The sequence below is a fragment of the Lithobates pipiens genome, unplaced genomic scaffold (genome assembly GCF_037356315.1).
Source record: "Lithobates pipiens isolate NorthernLeopardFrog02 unplaced genomic scaffold, aLitPip1_a1.2 Scaffold_13, whole genome shotgun sequence".
In the NCBI taxonomy this organism is placed as follows: Eukaryota; Metazoa; Chordata; class Amphibia; order Anura; family Ranidae; genus Lithobates; species Lithobates pipiens.
In genome coordinates, this window is record NW_027507718.1 from 225,452,158 (window position 1) to 225,473,540 (window position 21,383).

A 21,383-nucleotide genomic window follows, 5' to 3' on the forward strand; every position below is an offset into this window, starting at 1 on the left:
ATAACTTAATTTCTGAAGTTATTTGTTTTGGTTTCTTTGTATGTATGGATTGCATGGGTTGTTACCGACATTTGGTGAAAATGTAATGCCAATAGTACCTTTAGAACTATATTTACCTAGAAAAATGGTGACGTGTTCAATATTTATTTTATCCGCTATATGTATGGTCTGCTTGTAACTAGATATCGTTCACACTTAAGTGTCCCATTGCACAAATATTAAAGTGATTCTGAATATACAACATTTAATTGCCATTGTCCCTTCTATATGTATGCATAAAGATCATACCCCTGTATTTAATTTTATACAAAAATTATCTGAGTACTTTATTTAATTATTGCTGTTCAGAGGTCACATGTCGTTTCCCAGGTCTTTTTTGTCTTCCAGGAAAGTTCTGAGGGAGGAGTTTCTAGTACAGATGTTTGCTCTATAGCAGGACATCTGGACTATAAATCTGTGTCTGCACAGCTCTGATTGTTTCTGTGCCAGGCACGGCATTAAAAAAAGGCTTTCAGAATACAAAATTAAAATAATTAATAGCAGCAAAGTGTTTTAAAGATTATTACAAATCTATATTTCAAAACAAATGTTTATTATTTTTGGCAATACCCTGTTGTAGGTGGAGTTTCATTTGACTGACAATAGTTTTCACTTTGTTCACACTGTAAAGATATCTGGACAAGGTACTGCCAATTACAGACTGTATCACACCCCTCCAGCCTGTGTCTATGGTATGTATGTGCTGGGACTAACGGGGAGGTGAAGCCTCCATCAATCATCATTTTATATCCTGCCCACATAGTGTTTAGCAATACAAGAAAATGAAGGAGGGGGGGTGTCTTTTACCACTGTGTATACGCCTACATATGTGACTTTATGGTCAAATGGGCTGCACAAATAAGGAAAAAATTTAATGAATGGCTTAGGAGGGAACTGAAACTTGAAACTTGAGCATGCTCATTGGGTATGGCAACAGTTGATCTACACGAAGGTTATGCAATTAGTGGACCTCCAGCTGTTGCGGAACTACAAGTCCCATGAGGCATAGCAAGATTCTGACAGCCACAAGCATAACACCCAGAGGTAGAGGCAGGATGGGACTTGTAGTTTTGTAACAGCTGGCAGTCCTCTAATTGCAAATACCTGGTCTACACAATCTCAGGCTGCAGCAGGGACACAGACAAGGCGGGAGGGACAACCAGATTTTTTGCAGAATACAGAAGACAAATTCTACTGACTGAGTGGGTATGAACAGCATGTAATATAGCATGCATGTAATGACAGTTTTTAAAGAAAAACTCCATCTTTTCACACAGTTTACACTGGCCCAAATGAGCTATGTCCCTCACTAACTAACCTGTGAGACTGCTGGATGAGCGGTATAAATTGTATGTAACCACACCGTGTTACTGGTGCGAGTGGACACTTCCTGTCTCATACCCAGAAGAGTCTACTGTGGCGGCGTTCAGCTGTTCAGAGTAAGCAATATATTCTATCAATGAATACAAAGCTCCCTCTGATTGGCTGAGTCAGAGGCTGTGACATCATCAGCCTGCCTCTCTGACACATCCAAGCAGAGAAAGCTTTGTATTCATTGATAGAATACATTGCTTGTTCTGAGCGGCTGAGTGCCGCTGCTCTTCTGTGTTTCGGGCATGAGACAGGAAGTCTCAGCTCGCATTCGGAACAGCTACATAAAGTTTATAGAGGAGAAATCTCCCTACGGAGACATAACTGTGTAAAGCCTCCCATAGATGAGTCCTTTTTTTCCATTTAAGGAGTGTATTGAAAAAATCCAAAAACTCTCAATTCCTCCATCCACACACTTGAGGTAGATGAGGGAATCCTCCTCGCTGAGCAATTTTACTCTAACAGCTGGGAAACTTCCCCGCCACTAGAATACACAGATTGGGCGAGGAAACCAAAAGGTTGGTTGTAAGAAGCCTATCAGTAGATAAGGAATAATGCCGCGTACACAAAACCAGACTTTTCGTTAGCAAAGGTAAGACGGAACAAATCCGGAGGACAATTCGATCGAGTGTGCTCTCCATTGGACCTTTGCTGTCCAAAAATCTGACGGACTTTAAAAATAAAACATGTTAAAAATTTTCCGGCAGAACTCCGCCGGACCCAGTTCCTATGGAGAAATCCGCTCATCTGTATGCTAGTCCGATGGACGAAAACCGACGCTAGGGCAGCTATTGGCTACTGGCTATGAACTTCCTTATTCTAGTCCGGTCGTACATCATCGAAGCCCGTCGGAACTCCGCCGAAAGTCCGTCGGGAGGACCGTTGGACCTAGTCTGACGGTAAGTCCGGTTGTGTGTATGCGGCATAACTACCTCTTTAATACCCTTTGTATCACTAGCCCCTTCTGTTTAAATGGTGCAGGGAGCAGGGCCCCCCTAACCCTCTTGTATTGAATTGTATTGTAACTGTACTGTCTCCCTTTATTTTGTAAAGTGCTGTACAAACCGTTGGCGCTAAATAAATCCTTTTTTATAATGACAATACTAATAATAAGGCAAAGTCATGCTTAGCTACTTAACTTTTTTACTAGACTGCTGCCATCAGGATTGCTAATAACTGCTCTCTAAATTTAAAGTGATTGTAAAGGCTCAAATAAAAAAAAAATAACAAACATGTCATATTTACCTGCTCTGTGCAATAGTTTTGCACAGAGCAGCCCCGATTCTCCTCTTCTCAGGTCCCCGCCCACTCAGCTCCTCCCCCCGCTGAGTGCCCCCATAGCAAGAGGCACTGATCCATTAGACACACAAAGCAGGACTCTGCCCTGCCCCCTGATCCCTCCTCACTGACTGTGATTGACAGAAGTGGGAGACATTGTCTCTGAGACAATGAGGAAGCAGAAAGCCAGGACAGCAACTGCTCTCATGCACATCACTGGATCGAGATCAGACTCAAGTAAGTATTAGGGGGGCTGGAGGGGCTGCATACTGAAGATATTTTACCTTACTGCATACAATGCATAAAGGTAAAAATCCTTCAGCCTTTACAACTACTTTAAGTCCCTGAAAGCTCTCAGGAAGCTTTATTGTAGCCCACAAAGGTTTGTGCATTGCATCTTGTCTGCTAAAGTCATTGATCACATATACACTAATCCAACAATGTTTGCGAATCTCTGCACTGACCTTGTTTTTATGTTTTTTTAATTCCTGCAGATAATACAGGATTATCATTCTACTCTATAGGACTGAAGTCAGGTAAGCTGCTAAAAAAAAGCCATTTTTGTTATTCCTAGATGGCAACATGATAAAATTGCCTTCCACCTATACATCTGTTTGTTTCACTACACACATAGGAGTCTATTGATAAAGGTTTCCACATACTTTTCACTGAGGATTTTCACTTTTTTTAATTTTAATTCAATTAGAAAAATGGGATACAGCTGTGGGAATCTTTTTTAAAAACAATGAGGACCCTTTCCCACAGGTAATCCGTTTGTCCATTTGTCATCCATCTGTTTTTGTGTATAGACAGATCTAGACTCAAGGTCTATGTCTAAGGGCTCCAAACTGAACTGATCTGTACTGAACTGAACAGAAGATGGATGTGCAAACTGATGTAAACCAGGGGTGCTCAACCTTTTGAGGAGCGAAGGCCACTTAAGTGATCTGGTAACTGGTCACAGGCCACAATGAACTATGGGGTTTTACTGCCCCCCAAATCGCAAACGTACACAATCCCTTACTGTCCTGAGCCTCCCATAAGGCTGTTTTCACACTGATGCGCACCGCGTGTGCAACACAGTGCACATTGCACTTTTGCTGTGGGTTAACAGCGCTTTACCGTAGACTTCTATTATATCATGCAGGTGCATACCAAACCTGGAAGATATAATAGAAGTCTATGGCTCAGTGCAGTTAACCTGCAGGTGCATTGCGCTGCACCTGCGGATCAGTATGAAAGAGGGCTAATAACCATTGCAGAACTGATGACAATGATATCATGCCCATTGCTAAACTGTGAATGATATACCGTATACACTACTCTTGATTTATTCTTCCACATTCTGATCTGCAGGATTCGCCTCTGCAAATCTGCAGACATCATCAGCTCAAGTCTTGCTGTCCCAGGCAGAGTGCATTTGGTATCACTCCGCCTAGGACAGGAGCTAGCGCTATAGAGAGTCACAGCTTATGCGGCTCTGTTCCCTCGCAGCTGCTTGCTTCCTCTATCTCTGGTTCCATCTAAAACACTGATGCTCTGGGGTGGCAGGTCAGCAACTGGCGATCTGGGCTTGCTGACCCGCTATCCAAGAGAAAAAGGTGGCCCACATCAGAAGGCTACTAGTTGGGCACTCATGATATAAATTTAATCCATATTCATTGTTTTTTTTCTGACTGAACTGATAACGCCGGAATTGATTGTTTGCTGTGTTCAGAGGTGGTTGGTGCAGCGACACAATGAGTAAGCTACATAAAAACTGGCTGATAAGTGTGCAGAAGAAAATCTGCAGAAATGATGAATGATTGCATATAACCGCTCAGATGAGCTGACAGTTGCCGCTGTTCGTACACCGTGTGTTCAGGCAGTGCTTACAACCGTTGGCAAGAATCCACTGACTGCCCTGGCCACTATTATTCAGATGTCTAAATGTAGCCTCATAAATAGACTTACTAGACATAGTCAAAAAATAGATATAAATAGAATTTGATTACATATTTCTTTACCTATAATTTTAATGCAGAATATAAGATTGTTACCTAAAAGTATAATTCAAGGGTATATTTTTAAGGTAATGGAAATTTTTGCTCCATAACTTTTTTTAAATACTTGTTCCCTGGTTGCCATGCTAATCTTTTGGCTTTAGTGCTGAGATATTGATCTACACCAGATATGCAGAGCAGGAGTTTTTAATGCACTCCAATTCACTCCGTTATAACTATTGTTCCAAGTCAGTTACTTAAAGCATTAAAGCCAGAGACACCTAGGCAGCTAGCATTTTCAGATGAAGGCAAGCAATAGCAGCCTATACAGTAGGTTTCCTTCCATATAAGCTTCCTTTTCCTGAACATTCTTGTGGGGAGGTTGCAGAAAACATAACTTGTATTAAAGTTAATGTTTGGCAAATCACAACATTCATGCAAAACTACATGAATACATGCCCTTTGCATATGTGCGGCTGTGGGACACGGAATGCCTTGACTGCTTATTATCAGAACAGGTGATAGCTTCCTGGCAGTTCCACTCTAGTGGGATCTCAGCTAAATGTCTAACATGCCCGAGCTCATACCCACCAGTCAGTAGAACAGGTAAAACCAATGGGAGAGAGAGCTGTGCTAGTATGCCTGGCTTTCAAGCTGATCCTTGGCACAAGTAGGCAGTTCAGCAGTCATTTCTTCACTGGATATATGCTTGTGTAAGATCTGTAACTCAATAGGGGGAATTCATAAAGGGTGTCATCAATGGGGGAAACTCATAAAGGGTCTCATAGGCACCCTTTAAAATTCTGTTGAGCCTCTGCATTGTATTTGTTGATGTCTGTGCCTAATTCATGTACCTGTCAGAAACACACAGGTATCGACACTCCTTCCTCACTGTGCTCCCTCAGTGGCAAACTGTGCCCAGGAAAAGATGTGCATATATGGGAGGAGCGCCAGACCAAAAGATAAGAGTCCAAATTCATTTATTTGAGAAAAGGAGATATCCCCCACAAAACTGGAACAGCAACAAAATACAAAAATACAATATAATTTATTTAACAAAATATACATATATACAAAGATGAAATATCAAACCACTAAAAATAAATGACAATAATGATGAATTCCCGTATAATCCAGATGGCCCAATGCGTTTCAGGACACAAATATCACTTCGTCAGGGGAAATAGTCAGGAATAAATCACACTGTATGATGAAGATCAAATACATTAATGAATAACAATAATTTCAATAATTTACATCAGTTGTTTATAGTAAGGAACATTCAGTATAGTGATTGCATAAAAAGCATACCCTGAACGGTCATCGTGTAAGTTCACCGCTTAACTGGGAGCAGCAATTGCATCGCAGACATACACCACTACTGTCACAAGGACATAGATATACCGGATGGGTCACCAGACATCTACACAAGTCCTAAACTAGGGCAGCAAGAAATGGCGCACAAGTGACTGTACACTGAAATTTTCCAGAGTGTGTAATTCATTTATTGTTAAAGTGTTAAAAGACAGCCAACATATTTCAGGGGTCAAAAGAACTCCCCCTTCTTCAGGGATTTAATAAAGCATAATATAATGTAAAAATAATTGTGACTGATAAAATCGTGAGCCTATCGTGGATAACATACATATACACATGTGTACACTTATGTGCATCCAAAAGTACCCGCATATTCACAAACTTGCATACATGCAAAGAAATGAAGATGAAGAAATGAGGGAATACGAGATATTAAGTTATAAGGTGCACTGAGTTCATTTTCAAAATTAATAATATCAGATACTACATGGTTAGTAGATGCCATTGCACCATTGAATATGCGGGTATTTTTGGATGTAGGTATTTGTACGCACATGTATATGTATGTTATCCTTGATGTTTTATGATTGTTAGGCTCATAATTTTATCAGTCACAATTATTTTTACATTATATTATGTTTTATTGTAGCCCTGATGAAGCGGGTAGTGTTCTTTTGACCCCCGACACGTTTGCTGTCTTTTAACACAACATCAATAAATGAATTTGAACTCTTATCTTTTGGTCTGGTGCTTCTTCCATATATGTACATCTTGTGACCTGCTGGAGTACCCACAGTAGGGTAGCCTTGCCTGTTGTGAGCAGCCTAACCTGAGCCAGTGGGCTCTTCAAATGTTTCTTGCTGTGCCCATCACACAGACACTACAGTTCTGTATTGGCTTATCTGGGTGATTACAATAATGGTAGCTCCGGACATTTTGTTTACATTGGGCTTTTGGCTGGGGAATCTTCCAGCAGACAACTAAAAGGGGCATGGGATAGAGACCCTTGCAGAAAGCTCAGAGCTGGCCTTAAAGCCTAAGTAACTCCATGTTTACTTTTAATTAAATAGTTTTTTTTCGGCAAAGCAGGCCCAGACTATTTGATTTTGCTAATTGATAGGGCTGCAGTCAGCGCTGCATAAGCTGTATGTAACAACAGCTACATACAGTATATAGTGCTGTGTTCTGCCAGTGGTTTGGGGACTCACAACCAAATCAAGTCTGTTCACAGGAAGCCTTGTCTTTTTTTTTTTTCTAAATGAATACAAGGCTTCCTCTGAACGGTTGAGGTATAGATCATGACACCACCTCTCCATTTCAGCCAATCAGAGGAAGCCTTTCTTTCCTCGATAAAGTACAAGGCCCATCCCAGCACAGTTTTGTCCCCTCAGTGCTGCTGGATCACATTGCTGTATACTGTTGGCACATACAGCTGTTGAGTTGATGCTACATACAGCTTTTACAGCGTTGACATTGGCCTCACCAATTAGTAAAGGAAATTGTTTGTTTGGGCCAGCTTGACCCAAACTGGTATTTTGAAGTAAAAGTAAACATGGATGCTTGAATTGCTGCCGTTTCCTTAAACCTACCTAAATTTGTTGCACTGTTGGTAACATTACTAAAATGGTGCAAATGCTTGCCTGCATTATGTGCAGATAGTTTTAAAGAACTACCACCAGTAAGGTGTTAATACTTTATTGAATTCCCCAGAATATGTCTTTGCCACAAGATCGCTTGCACAGATGTTTTTGTCAAATGTTGTCACAAATAAATTGCATAAATGCAAACTTTTGTTACGCTGATGCATATGGCAACAGTTTATAACACACATGATGTTTTGGTCCAGCAATAATCAAACCTGAAAATTTAAAGAGGTATTAAACCCAAAACCAATAATTTAATATATTGCAGCTTACCAATCATTAGATATAGTGGCCTCATTAGTGTTCTTTTTTGGTCTTTTTAACCTCTGTTTTACCCTGGTGATCTGGCCAGTAACACACCTCCTCTATTAGAGTGCCCCCACTCTGGATAAATGAACGCAGGGGGGCAGATTTGGACAGCAAGATTATCAATCTGGGGGGAGCGAAGTGTTAGACGTGTAGCGCTATCACCATGCCCCCCCCCTCGATATCTGCCGAGCTCCCAGTCTCCCGGTGATCGTGTCACGGAGCCTCAGAATGGGGTTTGAATTTAGACTGCAGAATTCTGGGAAATATAGTTTGGGCAGAGAGCCGAGCCATTACAACTACTGGGAAAAGAACTACTGTACCCATGCGTATTTGGAAGCAGGGGGAGCGGACAAGAGGGCAGTATAAAAACAAAAGCTCGGGAAGTGCTGGTGGAAGTTAGATGTAAACAAGGCATGACAGAAATCACTGCTCCCCGTCTTCGAGAGCAGTGATTGCTGTCATGTGACTTGAAGCCCACCCCCTCACAGTTAGAATCACTCCCTAGGACACACTTAGCCCCTTCATCGCCCCCTTGTGGTTAACCCCTTCATTGCCAGTGTCATTTACACAGTAATCAGTGCAATTTTATAGCACTGATCACTGTAAAATTACAATGGTCACAAAATAGTGTCAAAAGTATCTGATGTGTCCGCCATAATGTCACAGTCCCGATAAAAATCACAGATCGCTGCCATTACTAATAAAAAAAAAAATAATAATAATAACATTACCATAAAAATATCCCCTATTTTGTAGACTCTAGAACTTTTGTGCAAACCAACCAATATACACTTATTTACCAAAAATATGTAGAAGAATACATATCGGCCTGAACTGAGGAAAAAACATTTTTTTAATATATTTTTTGGGGATATTTATTATAGCAAAAAGTTAAAAATAATGTGTTTTTTTCAAAATTGTCGCAATTGTTTTGTTTATAGTGCAAAAAATTTAATCCGCCGAGATGATCAAATACCACCAAAAGAAAGCTCTATTTGTGGGAAAAAAAGGGTGTCAATTTTGTTTGGGTGCAACGTCGCACGACCATGCAATTGTCAGTTGAAGCGACACAGTGCCGAATCGCAAAAGTTAATGGGCGCACAAAAATTAGACACACAACTTTATGAAGAATAGCAGAATGTGTTGGCCAGTTAAAGTCAACCAACATAAAGCATAGCAATGGAAAACCAGCCACACAAAATTTCTTGAAGTGATTTTAAATCCCAGCATATACTGTAACTCCAACCGCATAAAATATGGCTCTCCTTATCAGATAAGCTGCGGCAAGTGACACAAGTGGATGAAAAAATCGAAGTATGGGCTAAGTCACTTGGGATCTCTCACAATGAGGGGCTAAACTTAGGGTTGTGGTAAATGAGGCATGATTAACTGCAGATCTGTCCCCAGGATCGATTAACTTGAATACAGTCCTTAGCGTTACTCTTCTGCCAGCTAAGTTGAAGAAGTTGGCAGGCGTGAAATAGATATGTCTATGATGTAAATAATTAAAATTCTACAATGGCGGCAATCTCTATCATCCACCAGCACTTCCCTGGCTTTTGTTTTTATACTCCCCTCTTGTCCACTCCCCCTACTCCCAGATACACATGGGTACAGTAGTTCTTTTCCCAGCAGTGGCAATGGCTCGGCTCTCTGCCCAAACTACATTTCCCAGAAGTCTGCAGTCTAAATTTAATCCCAACAATAAACAAATCTGCTGCAGCCATCTTTTGTGGGGAAAAATAATCCTGCAAATCCAGTATCCTTAATTCTGGTTAGAGATTTAGATACACTCAAATTGAAACTGAACTCCAGCTAATACTTTATAATCAGTTACAGCAAATAGTTTTTTTTCCTTTTGGGATAAATATTTCTATAAATAAATAAAAGATGATTAATTTAAGCACCCCTGGCAGTGCTAAATGGTCTCTTTCCACTCTGTAACTGTAAGGGAGCGTTTCTCTTGAAAAACATTGACCTACATGCTGGATCACCAGATGAAAATAGAAGAAAGAAAGCCTAGAAAAAGAAAATGAATACAGCTATCACATCTAAGAATTGGTAAGCTGCAATATAATAAATGTTTTCTTTTAGGCTTAGTAGTGCTTTAATTCTTTATCTTTAGTATTAAATAATGGAAACCATGGAATGGTTAAAAGCCCTGTTGGTTTTATTTTGCCATCTGTGTCCTCATTTGGTCCCCCCCATCCGGTCTCACAAGCCACAACAGAAAGTGATAGGAAATCCCTCCAAAGTGAGGGAATCCCTGGTTGTCACAAAGGTCACCAGAACTAGTGTCCCTTTTGGAAGATTTCCTCTCTATTCCTGTTCTGGTGAAAACTCAAAATGTAGGATTTTTTTTAACTTTCCATGATAATGGTAAACAGAACAAATAGAGAGGGTAAATCTCCATAACAAGGGCATAGACAGCAATAAAAAATTACAGATATTGTAGAATGTATTAAATTGATTATTAATCTCATCTGTATTAAAATTGGTGAAACACATAGGAGATATCTTCTTAGACCAACAGTTTTGTTCTTAACTACAATGTCAATTCATCATATTGTAAAATTTAACTCATCTCAATTTTTATTGTGAACAAGTTTGAATGTTTTTTTTTTGTGTATTACGATGTAATGTATATGCATACTCACCTAATAAAACTTTGTGAAACAAACAAAAAAAAAAGATATTGTAATCCCTCCCAACTCTATCCAAAAAAAACCAAAAAAATGTGCCTTTACTTATACTGTAGGTATCCTTTTTTTTAAATAACATATTCACTTTCCTGTTACAAACCTTTGATTTCCACAGGAAGTTGTCCACCTCAAGTGTATTCCTGCAAGAATAGCCAATGTATTGTCAAGCAAAACCCGGAATGTGACAGTATGCGTGACTGCAAAGATGGATCAGATGAGAAGAACTGCAGTGAGTCTCTTGACAATAATCTTGCTCACTTTAGCAGTACAGTTGGTTAATATTCAGCAGGTTGTAGAACTATATTTATTTATTCTATATGGGATATAGGTTTTTTGAATATGAAGATATTATAAAAATGCTACAATCCAGATCAAGCTGCCAGCAACATTAACTTAAAGCCTAACATGTTTCTTGTTACTTTAAATACCGTATATACTCGAGTATAGGCCGACCCGAATATAAGCCGAGGCCCCCAATTTACCCCCAAAAAACTGGAAAACTTATTGACTCGTGTATAAGCCGAGGGTGAGACATGGCTGTCCATCCCTGTGTGTCCGTCCATCCCTGTGTGTGTGTCCGTCCATCCATCCCTGTGTGTGTGTCCATCCATCCATCCATCCATCCCTGTGTGTGTGTCCGTCCATCCATCCCTGTGTGTGTATCCATCCATCCATCCATCCCTGTGTGTGTGTGTGTGTGTGTGTGTGTGTGTGTGTGTGTGTATCCATCCATCCCTGTGTGTGTGTGTGTGTGTGTATCCATCCATCCATCCATCCATCCCTGTGTGTGTGTGTGTGTGTGTGTGTGTATCCATCCATCCATCCATCCATCCCTGTGTGTGTGTGTGTGTGTGTGCGTGTATCCATCCATCCATCCCTGTGTGTGTGTGTGTGTGTGTGTGTGTGTGTGTCCATCCATCCATCCATCCCTGTGTGTGTGTCCGTGCAGCCTTGTGTGTGTGTCCAGCCTACCTGTGTCCCGACCTTCCGTCCCGAGCCGCCGTCGTCCCGAGCCTCCTCCGTCCCGAGCCTCCTCCGTCCCGTGCCTCCTCCGTCCCGTGCCTCCTCTGTCCCGTGTCGTGCCGATGGATCGCCGCTCCAGGATCGCCGCTCTTCTCGGCGGCCATTCTACAATTCAAAAGCCGCGCCTCCGCCTCCGCCTGTGATAGGCGGAACACTCAATTTCCCAGCAGCCTGTGTTCCGCCTATCACGGACATCCTCTCATACTCGTCCGTAGTATGAGAATGAGCGGATGTCCGTGATAGGCGGAACACTGACTGCTGGGAAATTCAGTGTTCCGCCTATCACAGGCGGAGGCGGAGAAGGAGGCGCGGCTTTTGAATTTTAATGTCCGCCGTCTGTCTGCTCGATACGCTGATCGAGCAGTCAGACAGCGGTGACTCGAGTATAAGCCGAGGGGGCACTTTCAGCCTCAAAAAAGAGGCTGAAAATCTCGGCTTATACTCGAGTATATACGGTAGATTGTTTGGCTCAAGCTGGTCCAAATTCCATTCACAAAGAGCCCACTGGGAGCGCTCTACAGATTGAGTTGATTTACTAACTCATGAGAATGCAAAATCTGAAGCAGCTCTGCATACTAACCAATCAACTACCAGGTTTTATTATCAAAGCTTAATTGAACAAGTTGAAGTTAGAAGCTGATTGGCTACTATGCACAGCTGCACCAGATTTTGGACTCTCCAGTGTAGGTAGCATCAGCACTGGGTTCTGACAATGGGATGGGGACTTCCTGTCCCGCTACTGGTACAAAATCGAGGTGGGATGAGGGCTTCTCAGGGCCATTCGCTTAAGGCTTTGTATTTCATCAATGAATACAAGTCTTCCTCTGACTGGTTGAGGTGGACATCATGACATCATCTGTCCACTCTTCCACCTCAGCCAATCATAAGAAGCCCTGTATTCATTGATGAAATACAATGCCTTCTGTGAAAGGCTGAGCAGTACTGAGCCTGACCTGGTTTTGTATCGGGAGCAGGACAGAAAGGTCCATTCTGCTGAGCTAAGTCCCAGAGACAAGGCATGCATTTTTTGGCTAGATATATAGAGAGGCCTAAAGACATATACAGAGGCCCAAATGGCCTACAGGTATGACAATAAAATTAATAAACTTTTCACAAGCTGCACAGTTTAATACTTACTTAATACTTACTGGGACCCTTTGACTGCATAGACTATTTAGAGAGAGAGAACTCTGTCTTTTCCCTGGTAAATGTGTTCACTAGAAGCTGCTTGTTAGAAAAAAAAGTTTTGGGGGAATTGAACTATGGGAATCATGTTTAATAAATAATTTCCAAATAAAAATTCACATTATAGAATGAATATTAGTAAATTCTTACAAATCTCCAGTTCCAGTTTGTGAAGTTCTACTGAATGCAGCTGATATCGTTTATGGCATATGATAATTTTGTTTTTAAATTCTTTTTTCTTTTTTCCTTTTTTTTTTATTTTCTTTTTTTTATGTTAAGATTGTGGTTCACGCCCTGCAATCCAGAAATCAAACAGAATAGTAGGAGGGTCAGACGCTGCAAAGGGAGAATTCCCATGGCAGGTCAGTTTAAGGGAGAACAATGAGCACTTCTGTGGAGCAACCATTATAAGTGGCAAGTGGCTGGTATCTGCTGCTCACTGCTTCAATGAGTAAGTACAGCTCAGTTTTCAAATCTTACATAATTGAAAGGGTCTCCTTAAGCCTGCTAAAGAATAAAGTATGATATCGGAGTACATAAAAGGTGGTCGTATTGCTGAAGAATTATATATCATGACCCCCAAAATTAGCCAAAATAGTATATTTTATTTGAACTTATGCTCTCTTAAGTGGCATTGGGTAATGGTTTTATAGCTTTATCCGAACTGTATGACAATGTTTGCATTTTTTTTTAAACTAGCATCTTATTGGAGATGAAAAAAATAAACAAAAATAATGCTTTTAGTTCAGTTATGTATTAATTAAAAATCACTACATCTATTTTAATTTGCATACCATATTTATCGGTGTATAACACGCATATTCATTTTAAGAGGGAAGTTTCAGGGAAGTTGTAAATTTTTGTATTGGCGTATAACACGCACACGCTATTTGCACTTGATTTTCATGGTGAAAAAGTGAGTGTTATACATTTTGAAAAATAATATACTGTGTTTATTGGCGTATATTACCTTCCTACAAACCCCCAGTGATATTACTCATCACTTAAAAATGCATACTTATGTGAATTTTGTTTGTTTTTTGTTTAAAGCCCAAGTTCAGCAAAAACATTTTACATTCAGCTTTGGATAGAAATTGGAAGAATTGGAATGTCTGTCAATGTTCTATTATGATCTGTGTCCTGACTGGAGAGCACCCAACCCTATTTCCTGTCCTGGTGACTGGTGCCACCTGGGACAAGAAGTGGTGGGAAATACGTAAAATGTTTTGTCTGTGTTCCCTGTTGGGGAGATAACCTGTCAATTCCTGTCCCAGAGATCGGCGTAACTAGAAGCAACAAGTAAAGGGCTTTCCAAAGGAAAGCAACAGCAACAATACACCTTGTTTTAGGCCGAATTTCAGCCAGAGATTTGAACCATAAATGGGCAGGCTGAATGTACCAATCAATCAACTTGGGTACAACTAGCCTGCCGGATCTTCCGATTATAGTAGCTGCTATAGCCACTAGCAATAATCACTGTATTTTCCCCCCGCCGGGAGCAGACAATTGCTGAGCAGGAGGGATTTCCCCTGTCTGTGTTGATGGGGGAATCATGCTAATTTCTTTCCTGTAACCCGTGGTTGCAGGAAAGAAATTTGCACCATCTATGGCCTAGCTTTGGAAGGGTTAGAACCTCTGTCTTTTCATTGTTCAGCGCCTTCCATTTACATGGTCTCTGATCATTTCAATTTCAATGCCGTAGTCTGCCTGCCCTGTCTACCAGCCTACTTCAAAGTCAGAATACAATAGCTCAATGGGTGCAATTCCCCCATCCACATCAAATGAGTGGCTAGGGGAATTTGATATTTTTTTTTTTCATTCCACCTGCAGGCGGAATGAAAAAAAAAAAAAAACTAGATCAATGTATGGGCTGTTTAAGTACTAAGCCTCTCCAACATGTGTTTAGCCACTTAGTTCTTACACCTGTATACTATTCCCCTTATGGATCAAGCTGTGCCCTAGGTGACTGTCTCGTCTGCATGTTTGTTGGTCCAGCCCTGCTTGGTTTTACAATGTTAAAAAGTCTTCCTCTGGGTCACAGAAAGCAAATTAAAATTATATAAGTCCCTTGGGCTGGTGTTGGGCTTAATGCATTTTGTGTGCGTTTTAACATTTTCTGCTTTAAATATCTTCCAGATAATGGGGTATTTCATGAGCAATTGCATGTATTAAAAGTATACAGTGTATTTACAGTATATTTGACATATGGTACTATTTACTATCATTAGGCTGAAAACTGCATATGCTGTAAATATAGGGTTACTACTTGGTCTATATTTTAAAATAGGTTCTTGCCCTGCTCACTTTACCTAAAGTAGTTGTAAATCTCAGACATGAAATACGAACAAAGCATATTCATCTATAGTGTGCACTTGTCCCAATCAAGAGCTCTAAATGTAATTTCTCTCTACTGCTTTGTTCATCTGCTATCAAAATGAATCACTTCTGACAAGTTTTCATGACACCAAGAAAAAAAAATGGTGTCAGGGGAGGGATCTCCAGCTTATTGACAGCCTCAGCTTTGTTACTGTGCCCTGTGTGTAGGGGGGTGTCCTGTCATTGCAATCAGCTCTCAGTGTTCTCCTCACTGAGCTCTGCAGTATGTGATTTCAGATCTCTGCCCCCTTTTCTCTGACAGCTCACAGGACGATTTATTTAATCTCTGTGTATGACCTGAGGCTAGTCACTTCACTGATTATATGTGGTTTACAACCACTTTAAGCCTTTTTGTTGCTGTCTAGGGCCCCATTTGGTACAGCGGTGGAGCAGATGAGCAGGAAGGTACAGGGGTGGGAAAAATGAGCAGGAGGGTTCAGAGGTGGGACAGAAGAGCAGGAGGGTACAGTGGTGGGGCAGATTTGCAGGTACAGGGGTGGAAGAGATGAGAAGGAGGTTCAGCAGTGGGACAGAAGAGCAGAGGGGTACAGTGATGAGCCAGATGAGCATGGGGGTTCATTGTTGGGCCAGATGAACAGAGGGCTCAGTGTTGGGTCAGAAAAGCATGGGGGTATAGCAGTGGAGCAGATGTGAAAGGAGGTGTATTGGTGGGGCAGATGAGCAGGGGGTTACAGTGGTGGGGCAGGAGAGCAGGGGGAACAGTGTTGGGGCATTAGAGCAGGGGATAAAGTGGTGGGGCAGGAGAGCAGGGGGAACAGTGGTTGGGCAGGATAGCAGGGGGGTACATAGGTGAGACAGATGTGCAGGAGGAACATTGGAGGGGCAGATGAAAAAGCTGGTTACAGTGGTGGGGCAGATGGGTTCAGTGTTAGTACAGATGAGAAGGTGATTCAGTAGTGAAACGGAAGAGCATGGGGATACGGTGATGATAGAGATGTGCAGGGAGGTACAGTGGTGGGGCAGATGAGAAAAGGGGTACATTGATGGAGCAGATGAGCAGGGGGGGTTACAGTGGTGGGACAGAAGAGCAAGGGGATACAGTGGTGGGGCATATGTGCAGGAGGTACAGTGGTGGGGTGAATGAGAAGGGGGTTCAGTGGTGGGACAGAAAAGCAGGGGGTTACAGTGGTGGGAAAGATGAGCGGGGGGGGTCAGTGTTGGGCAGAGGAGAAAGGAGGTACATTGGTGGGACAGACAAGCCAGGGGTTACAGCGGTAGGGCATCGGAGCAGGGGGTACAGAGGTGGAGCAGATGTGCAGAGAGGTGCAGAGGAGAAGGGAAGTACATCAGTGGGACACATGAGCAGGGTGTTACAGTGGTGGGGCAGAAGAGCAGGGGGAACAGATGTGCAGGAGGTACAGTGGTGGGACAGATGAGCAGGGGGGTACAGAGGTGGGGCAGATGTGTAGGGTAGTACAGTGGTGGGGTAGATGTGCAGGGGGTTACAGTAGTGGGGCATATGAGAAAGTGGGTACATTGGTGGGGCAGATGAGAAAGGGGGTACATTGGTGTGGCAGATGAGCAGAGTGGTACAGTGGTGGGGCAGATGTACAGGGGGTTACAATGGTGGGGCAGATGAGCAGGGGGTTACAGTGGTGGGGCAGATGTGCAGGGTAGTACAGTGGTGGGGCAGATGAACAGGGTAGTACAGTTGTGGGGCACATGTGCAGGGTAGTACAGTGGTGGGGCAGATGTATAGTGGTGGGGCAGATGTGCAAGGGGTTACAGTGGTGGGGCAGATGTGCAGGGGGTTGCAGTGGTGGGGCAGATGATCAGGGGGTATAGTGGTGAAACAGATTTGCTTGGAGAACAGTGATCTGAGGTGTGAAGGTGCAGGAATTTGGGCTGATCTGATGTGTGAGAGTGCAGGATGTTAATTTCTCACTACTAAAGTAGTTTACAGAATTTACTTTATAATGCTTTTATCGTGATTGAGAGTGTGAAGTTGACATTTTTTTGTTTAAAAATCGGCACGCTCAACTTTGAAAACATTTTTCGGCACACTTTGCTCAAAAGGTTGCCTACCCCTGATCTAGTTGCTGAACCCAGGGGCCCCCTTTACCTGCTGAATCCACAGCAAATGCCTTTGGTATTTTGTACCTTTTTTATTCACTTGATGTTCATAGACTATATAATTGGCCTGGTCATCCAGAGGTTAAAACAAGCTAACAGCTGCAGCTTGGTACTTCTATTTTCAGCCACCTACAGGCTTTTCATCGAAAATGTTCTGGGCAGTTGTAAAGCTGCCTATTTACTGCACTTTTACAGCAGCTTTCCTTTCCTTCCCCAATCTCCCCTGCAAAGTATGCACCCCTGATGTCTCCCTAAAGAGAAACTGTCATCTGCCCATCCTATCACATAGGTGGTTTGTTAACCCCCTTGTAATAACAATAAAGTTACATGAAAAAAGTATTAAAAAATGAAAGTAGATGATGCACATATATGCTACATAAAAACTCAGTTGCCAAAATTTTATTCTACAGGGCCTCTGCTTTCAGAAAATGTAAAATAGTTTTGGGGTTTAAGGTATTTTTTCTAGTTTAAAATTATAAGTATAAAAGTTAGCACATTCCAACCATGACCATAAAATCATTTTGATGGGACCTTTACATCTTTATCTGCTTATTTTTGGTATTGTATTGTAAGGCATGTGGGTTGGCTAATTGGGCCTAATATGTGTATGTATGAATCTGAGTTAGGGATTTTAGATTGTTAGTTCCTTGGGGTTCAGGGACTGATGTGAATGTAAAATATTTACCCCAAATAAATAAATAAATAAACTACTTAGAAAAATTGCTAGATGGTAGGTTTTATGGCAGACGAGGATCTTTATGTCTCATCTGCCATTCAATTTTCCACCCAGCCTATTAATAAATATACTTCTAGTTGTACAATGAGTCACACATCCAGCTCAGTGTTTAATCCTGACATGCACTAGATGCCAGGATGAAGCACTTCCCATGTGCATGCATGGATTGTAAGCCATCCCTGGAGACTCCAGACCCAGAAGAAAAGTGGGAGAAGTAGCAACAGAGCGAGGAGGGGAGCGCGGATGTTGCATCTCATGTAGAGAACCCTGTGTGCCATATTGTGCACATATGCTTTGCATTCTTGCACATAATAGAACCAGCCCGGGGGGGGGGGGTTCAAAACATATTCATTTTTGCTTTTACAACTGTGGCGAGCAGACCCATAGACATGCAAAACGATAAAATGTGTGGAAGCAGAACTATTGTGTAGTACCGCAAAGAAGGAAGCAGAGCTTGTATATGTAATACCTTTTAAGTGTTTTTAAATTGTGGTTTTATAAAAATTGCTATTGTACCACCATCATGGTATCACATTCCTTCTCTTTTACATTTTGTCATATCCTCTATTTACAAGTACTTTGCAGTTTTCAGGACCCAGCTGTTTGGGTGGCTCACATAGGATCTACATCTTTAAACGGCTTGGATGGCAGCACAGTGAAGGCCTACATTAAAAATATTTTTAAGCACCCATCTTATGACCCAGATACGGCAGACTATGATGTGGCTGTTCTAGAACTGGATTCTGAACTACGATTCAACAAATACACTCAACCAATCTGTCTCCCTGCTGCCACTCACGTTTTCCCTATGGGCAAGAAGTGTGTCATCACTGGCTGGGGATACCTCAAAGAAGACAACTGTAAGCTATGTTTTTTTAACAGACATTGGTACAGCTAGCCATATTCCTGTCACAGTTTTTCCTCAGTTAAGATAGTTCTAAGGTCAATAACCAGGTCATCGTGGTCCTACACATATTGGTTATTGACTCTAGAACAATCAAATAGTTCTAAGGTCAATAACCAGTATGTGCATGACAGAAGTGTGGAGGGTATAATGGTAAGTAGTATGTGCAGGGCATAAGTGTGGAGGGTAGGATGGCAAGCAGTATGTGCAGGACAGAAGTGTGGAGGGTATGATGGCAAGCAGTATGTGCAGAACAGAATTGTGGCGGGTATGATGGTAAGCAGTATGTGCAGGGGGGGGGGGGGTGGGACAGTTAACAGAGTGTGTGAAGTGGCTTGGGAGGAATTTCTGTTAGCTTGGTGCAGAGGTGGCTTGGGAGGGTTGTCTGGCAGCGTGGTGCATGAGCTGGCTGGGGAGGGATGTCAGTTAGCAAGGTGCATGAGGCAAATGGGGATGGATGTCTGTCAATGGGGATAGAAGAGGCCACAGATAAATGTCTGTCAGCAGCGGACAGTGAGGTGGTAGGGGATTGACATGTACAGGGGGAACAGGTGATGATGGGGTAGTTGACGTCAAGTGTAGGAGTGGTGAGTTGGCCAGGGGGTCAAAGTGTGTGTGTCATTGAGTGTGCAGAGGCAGGAAAGGAGTGTGTGTCTGTGGGGGGGAATGTGAGTCACTTTGGGAAGGAAGTCTGTCTCTTATCAGTAGGGGGCTGGAAAGGGGTGTTTGTCAGCAGGGAGGCATAAAATTATCATGCAAGGATGGGGAGGGGAGTGTGAGGTGGCATGAATGAAAATTCTCATCCATACATTCGTTGAATTATCATTCCAAAATACTTAAAAATGTCATTTGCTTTTATATTTGGTTGTTGAATGAGCGTAATTTCCTAAACTAAAAACACATTAGAAAGAATTATAACTCATATCCATTGGCATGTAGTTGCCATCATCCCTTCTGGTAAATACAAATTCCTCTATTTTTGGGGATTTTAGGGGCAACAATAAGAAAAAAAATAAGTTTCTAAAAAATATATTTTAAAATATATTTGTAGCGGCGAGCTCCTGAAGAGCACGCGCTATGTGTTTTTCAAAATTTAACTTTACCCAAACTACAGTTTGGTTTGGGTCTATAAATTTGACTTCTGTGTCAGTCTGACTGGGCTGTGAGATGTTCAGCCTGGCTACAGGGGGCACTGTCTCTGGTGGCAGGTGTGGAACTATGGTCTGGTTGGGCGTTTAATTTACTCTCTCACGGAGTCAGGTCAGTGGGAGTGGCCCTCTCTCTGTGCCCTCTGGGAGAGGGTATTTAAGATGCGGACGTCACGTGGTTCGGGGTTCCGGTCCAGTATGCTGTGCTGATTACATGGTCCTGGTCCTCCTGACCAGCCCCCTGGAAGGCTATGGCCTGGGGTGCGGATCCACCTGACTTTAATGCCTCGGGGCTGGCTAGCCCAAGGCAAGGGAAATAAGGAAGGATTCCAAGGTGGATGGGTGCTGTCTCCGGTTCGGGAGAGACCCATTGAACTTCAAGCATTCCAGGGGAGGACTCTTTAGAAGAACACCACGTACGGGTTGGTTTTCTTAACAAGAGCCTGGAAGGGCTGAAGTAACCGAGAGAATCCAGTCTTGTGGATATCGCCAAGCAGGCTGAAAGATCCAGGTATCCTACAAGTGTTTCAAGTTTAGTTTCCCTACATATTCTACAACGTCTGTGGCAGAGACATTATTTTGTACGTTCTACAACAACGTCTGTGGCAGAGACTTGTTCCTGAGTAAGCACCTTGTTGGCTGCTAGGCCTTGTGAGAGAGGGACTGTCCATCCTGGGTGACCATCCAGCTGCGAATTGCTATTCTCTGGATGTAGTCAAAGTAAGCAAGTTCTTCAACGTTTTTTTTGACTTTGACACTAAGAGTACCTGAACCTCCTTTCCAACCCTTTGATCCCAAGTTGAAAGACTGTTCAATTGACTGAGTTTTGCAAATAAAATCCATTCAAGTGGATCTGTTGTCAGTCTCAAGTTACTGGGCTATTTACCACGGGACATCCCCTAGACCTGCAACAAGGAGAACAGAAGGTAACGGTAAGCCCAAAAATAACCAGCAGCTCCTTCGGGGGTTAGTGCTACAAATGTATTACAGTTACTTTTCTTTCTAAAACCACAACATCTTCCTGAGTACTAAATTCCTGTCTCCTGCCAGCATGCTGCAGAGAAGGACCCTTGCACTCTGTGTGGAAGCAGTTGTCTCTATGTAGCGGTCACACTCCCTATCAAATATATAGCTCTGCAACCAGGAAAGCTCGTGGTTCCCCTTTATTAGAGAGCTCTAGCTCTGACTCAGCGGGTGGGGGGGTATCAGACCTCTACTTTTTCCACCACATTAAGCGTCGTTGGAGTTGACAGGCTTTTTTTGGACATGGGCTGCA

General features: G+C 42.3%; 1 protein-coding gene across 2 annotated transcripts in view; it reads left to right on the plus strand.

Annotated features, from left to right (window-relative positions):
• The window catches only part of TMPRSS9 (transmembrane serine protease 9), a 212,154-nt gene that overhangs the window by 135,954 nt on the left and 54,817 nt on the right, over window positions 1–21,383 (plus strand). For both annotated transcript variants that reach the window (XM_077476274.1, XM_077476273.1), the window contains exons 7-10: window positions 3,183–3,224; window positions 10,757–10,870; window positions 13,129–13,300; window positions 18,641–18,915. In XM_077476274.1, coding sequence (XP_077332400.1) covers window positions 3,183–3,224; window positions 10,757–10,870; window positions 13,129–13,300; window positions 18,641–18,915 — 603 coding nt within the window. The remainder of the gene's footprint in view (window positions 1–3,182; window positions 3,225–10,756; window positions 10,871–13,128; window positions 13,301–18,640; window positions 18,916–21,383) is intronic.